This window comes from Aegilops tauschii, chromosome 2, assembly GCF_002575655.3.
Source record: "Aegilops tauschii subsp. strangulata cultivar AL8/78 chromosome 2, Aet v6.0, whole genome shotgun sequence".
Classification (NCBI taxonomy): domain Eukaryota; kingdom Viridiplantae; phylum Streptophyta; class Magnoliopsida; order Poales; family Poaceae; genus Aegilops; species Aegilops tauschii.
This window is the reverse complement of record NC_053036.3, coordinates 16,409,915-16,414,740: the sequence shown is the minus strand read 5'-3', so window position 1 is coordinate 16,414,740 and position 4,826 is coordinate 16,409,915. Positions and strand designations below refer to the sequence as shown.

The window sequence follows — 4,826 nt, the reverse complement described above, 5'->3', positions numbered from 1 at the left end:
GTCGTCCGCACCTTCGTTCGTGTCGAGAGCGACAACGCCACCCCGGACGGCTGCATCCTCCGTCTGCCCCCATCCCAAATCGTGGATGTCAAGCTCAGGAGGATCAAGACGTCGGCCATCTTCGAGGACCTCTCCGTCCCTCTCGGAGACGACAACGACGGCGACAACAGCCGTGGCCCACACGTCCATGGCGCTTGGAGGTGGACTTGCGGGCTGGGTAGCCCATGTAACGGCTCTCACTCCTCCGACCGCATGCCCACTCCACCGCCGCGTGACACCTCGCTCCCTGCCTGCCGCATCAACTTCGTCCAGCCGCTGGTAGGCGATCCGCTGCTCCCCCCGGCAGCGGCACGCGCCAACAACCTCCTCTCCCCTGACAACAGTTGTTGGCACTAGGTCCGGATATACATCGCACTACTCGTAGACGAGTACTTTCCGTCGGAGTTGTGGACGTGGATCGATTCTTGGCTTGAAGAGTACGTGGAAAGCTAGCCAGTTGAAACTAGCAATCAGCCGGCGGCTACGTACAAGTCGCCGGAAACACAGACGAGAGAACACACGAGTTGATGGCTAAAGGCTCATGACGTGCCTTTGTACTTTATTGCTTTGATTTTATCTGATTACAGGCATAGGGTACAGCTATATTTATACTAGTACAAAACTAGCTAACCCAAACCTACTCGGATGATTGCACCAAGTCCGTGCCGGACTGGTCTGCCGTGGTTGATTCCAACAATCACCCCCCCAAACCACGATGTCCTCACTACTTCAAAGACCACGTCACGCGTCACAACCACCTTATTGGTCGAGGGGTTGCACGCACGGTATGTCTTTGTTCCCTTTTCATAGCCAACCAACACCATTGGAGTACTCCGATCCGTCAATTTGCTAGTATGCCCGGTCACTGTCTTCACATGCGCCACGCACCCGAAAGTGCGAAGATGATCAACCGTGGGCTTGTGTCCGTACCATGCTTCGTACGGCGTCATCCCAACCACACTCTTGGTTGGAGCCCGGTTCAGCAAATAAACGGCCGTATTGACCGCCTCACCCCAAAACTTGCCCGGCATGCCTTTACTCTTCAGCATGCTTCGTGCCATCGCTACCACGGTCTGATTCCTCCGTTCCACAACACCGTTTTGCTGCGGTGAATATGGCGCCGTAAGATACCTCTTGATCCCTTGAGCTTCGCAAAATTCCGTGAATGCACGAGACTTGAACTCAACCCCCCCCCCCCCCCCGGATCGGTACGGAGGGCCTTCAGCTTGGCTTCAGATTCTACTTCAGCCGCCATCTTTATTATCCTGAAGGCTTGCAAAGCTTGGTCCTTTGGCTTCAACAACACGATCCACATGAATCTGCTGAAGTCGTCGACGACGAGCAAGAAGTATCTATTTCCGGCAGGGGTGGCCGGTGTAATCGGTCCGCACAAGTCTCCGTGGACCAACTCAAGAGCTTTACTCGCTCTAAAGTTTCCCTCTCTTGGGAACGGGGCTTGCCTTTGTTTCCCAATGAGACAACCGTCGCACACTTGGTCGACATGATTGATGCACGGTAGACCACGTACCATCTCCTTTTGTCCAAGTTGCCGAAGAGCCTGGAAATTTAGATGACAGTAGCGCGCGTGCCACTTCCATGCCGAGTCGTCCATGCTTGACAAGAGACATACTGGATGCACACGATCCAAGTTGAGGACGTAAAGCCTGTTCGGTGACCTCTTCACCTTCATAATTAGCATCCTCTGACGGTCATACCCCCATAGATAGCCATCTTCGAGCACAATCTTGCAACCACGCTCCTCGAGCTGACCAAGACTGATGATGCTGCTCTTTAACTTGGGAATATAGTACACATCCGTGAGTACCTTGTGACCGCCGTTCTTCAACTCAAACAGGATAGTACCTCGCCCTGCGATGTCAACGGTCCGTCCGTCACCGAACCGAACCGTGCCTCCCACCGAAACACTGACCTCAGAAAACTGGTCCTTGTCGCCGGTCATGTGGTTGCTAGCGCCCGTGTCGAGGTACCACACGTGCCTCGACGTGTTCATCCTCTTCTTATCGTGAAGATAAACATCCTCCTCTATGAGCGTGACAACCTCTGTAGCCGGCGCCTTTGGAGCTGGACTGTCCTTGTCCATTAACTCGCATACTTCGACCATGAGCATCATGTCTCCATCATCGCCTCCTTTGGCCAGGAGAGCTTTCTCCTTCGGTGGTTTCTTGCACTCCGACTTGAAGTGCCCCATGATGCCACAGTTGTGACACTTGATCTTGCGCTTGTCGAACTTCTTCTTCTTCGGAGCGCCGTCGCCGGCGTTCTTCTTACTTTGTTCTTTTGGCGCACGATCTTGGCGAGTGTTGCTGCTAGAGCCCTCGCCTCCTCTCCTTGAGTCCAGCGCCAGCCACTGAGCCCGTGTGAGCATGACATTCTCATCGTTCCTCCCTTCCCCGAGACTGTACCGCATACGCTCGTCGTGAGCCTTGTAGCGTCCGACGAGATCGTCGATGGAGAGAGTCTCGAGATCGATGCACTGCTCGATCGCCATGACAATTTGCAGGTACCGGGGAGGGGCTGCGCGCAAGAACCGCCGGACAACCGAGGTCTCCGTGAGGTTTTCACCAAGCGCGCGGATCCGATTGACGAGAGTAGCCACCCGTGAAGCGAACGCATCCACGGACTCATTGTCGCCCATCACCAAAGTCTCATAGTTCCTTAGGAGAGTTTGGAGATTGGCTTGCTTGACGCGGGTGTGTCCCTCGAACATGAGCTTCAAGGTCCCACGCTTCCTTCGCCGTTTCTTTGGCGATCAGGTGTTGGAGGACATCCATCGGCATCACCGAGTAAATCGCCGACGCCGCCTGGCGATCCTTCCGGTGCTCGGCTCCCTCCTTCTTGAACGCGTTGCCTCCTGGGTCGACCGCGTCCCATAGCTCGTTGACGCGGAGACCACACTCCATGAGGGCCTTCCAGACCCCGCAGTTCTCGCGATCAAATCGTGGGTACGACGAACTCGCCGGAGCAGCAAATACTTTAGCCGCACCGGAGTATTCTGCCAGTTGCTTGTTCTTATCGTCGTCCGCCATGATCCTCCGTTACTAGAAGACCAACCTTGCTCTGATACCAATTGTTGGCACTAGGTCCCGATATACGTCGCACTACTCGTAGACGAGTACTTTCCGTCGTAGTCGTGGACGTGGATCGATTCTTGGCTTGAAGACGTACGTGGAAAGCTAGCTAGTTGAAACTAGCAATCAGCCGGCGGCTACGTACAAGTCGCCGGAAACACAGACGAGAGAACACACGAGTTGATGGCTAAAGGCCCGTGACGTGCCTTTGTACTTTATTGCTTTGATCTTATCTGATTACAGGCATAGGGTACAACTATATTTATACTAGTACAAAGCTAGCTAACCCAAACCAACTCGGATGATTGCACCAAGTCCGTGCCGGACTGGTCTGCCGTGGTTGATTCCAACAACAGTGACCTCCACTCTGACAACGACCATCACTCCGGCTCCCACGACCTGCCAAATCAGGAAGACGACACCTCTGCGGTCTCGCCCACGGTGGAGGTGTCAAACTCCTTCTCCTCGCTCGAGAATCTCGACGTCGACTCTGCTCTAACTGCTGTCTCCGGTAACGAGCTGCTTCCCATTTCCCCTTCATCCTCTCCCCGGCCCCCTTTTGTTGCTAACACGTCTGCCCAACCCTAGCCCCTTATCACAGCCCAGGGCCATGAGGCCACTCTCCTCGCGCACGTGGGGCTGAGAAGAGAGCCACGGACGCGGCCAAGACTCGCCGCAGCCGCCGCCTGGCTGAGAAGGAAGGTGCGGCCTTTGTCGACATGACTGTTGGAAATATGCCCTAGAGGCAATAATAAATTGGTTATTATTATATTTCCTTGTTCATGATAATCGTTTATTATCCATTAGAATTGTATTGATAGGAAACTCAGATGCATGTGTGGATACATAGACAACACCATGTCCCTAGTAAGCCTCTAGTTGACTAGCTCGTTGATCAATAGATGGTTACAGTTTCCTGACCATGGACATTGGATGTCGTTGATAACGGGATCACATCATTAGGAGAATGATGTGATGGACAAGACCCCAATCCTAAGCCTAGCACAAGATCGTGTAGTTCGTTTGCTCAGAGCTTTTCTAATGTCAAGTATCAGTTCCTTAGACCATGAGATTGTGCAACTCCCGGATACCGTAGGAATGCTTTGGGTGCACCAAACGTCACAACGTAACTGGGTGGCTATAAAGGTGCACTACAGGTATCTCCGAAAGTCTCTGTTGGGTTGGCACGAATCGAGACTGGGATTTGTCACTCCGTGTAAACGGAGAGGTATCTCTGGGCCCACTCGGCAGGACATCATCATAATGTGCACAATGTGACCAAGGAGTTGATCACGGGATGATGTGTTACAGAACGAGTAAAGAGACTTGTCGGTAACGAGATTGAACAAGGTATCGGGATACCGACGATCGAATCTCGGGAAGTAACATACCGATAGACAAAGGGAATTGTATACGGGATTGATTGAATCCTCGACATCGTGGTTCATCCGATGAGATCATCGTGGAACATGTGGGAGCCAACATGGGTATCCAGATCCCGCTGTTGGTTATTGGCCGGAGAACGTCTCGGTCATGTCTGCATGGTTCCCGAACCCGTAGGGTCTACACACTTAAGGTTCGGTGACGCTAGGGTTGTAGAGATATTAGTATGCGGTAACCCGAAAGTTGTTCGGAGTCCCGGATGAGATCCCGGACGTCACGAGGAGTTCCGGAATGGTCCGGAGGTAAAGATTTATA

General features: G+C 53.2%; 1 protein-coding gene across 1 annotated transcript; it reads right to left on the bottom strand.

Annotated features, from left to right (window-relative positions):
* Positions 1–598: 598 nt before the first annotated feature.
* Positions 599–2,695, bottom strand: LOC141040617 (uncharacterized). Its single transcript, XM_073506730.1, has 2 exons — positions 1,568–2,695; positions 599–616 (listed from the first exon to the last, which is right to left on the bottom strand). The coding sequence occupies exons 1-2, from the start codon at positions 2,693–2,695 to the stop codon at positions 599–601; spliced, it is 1,146 nt and encodes a 381-aa protein (XP_073362831.1).
* Positions 2,696–4,826: the final 2,131 nt, after the last annotated feature.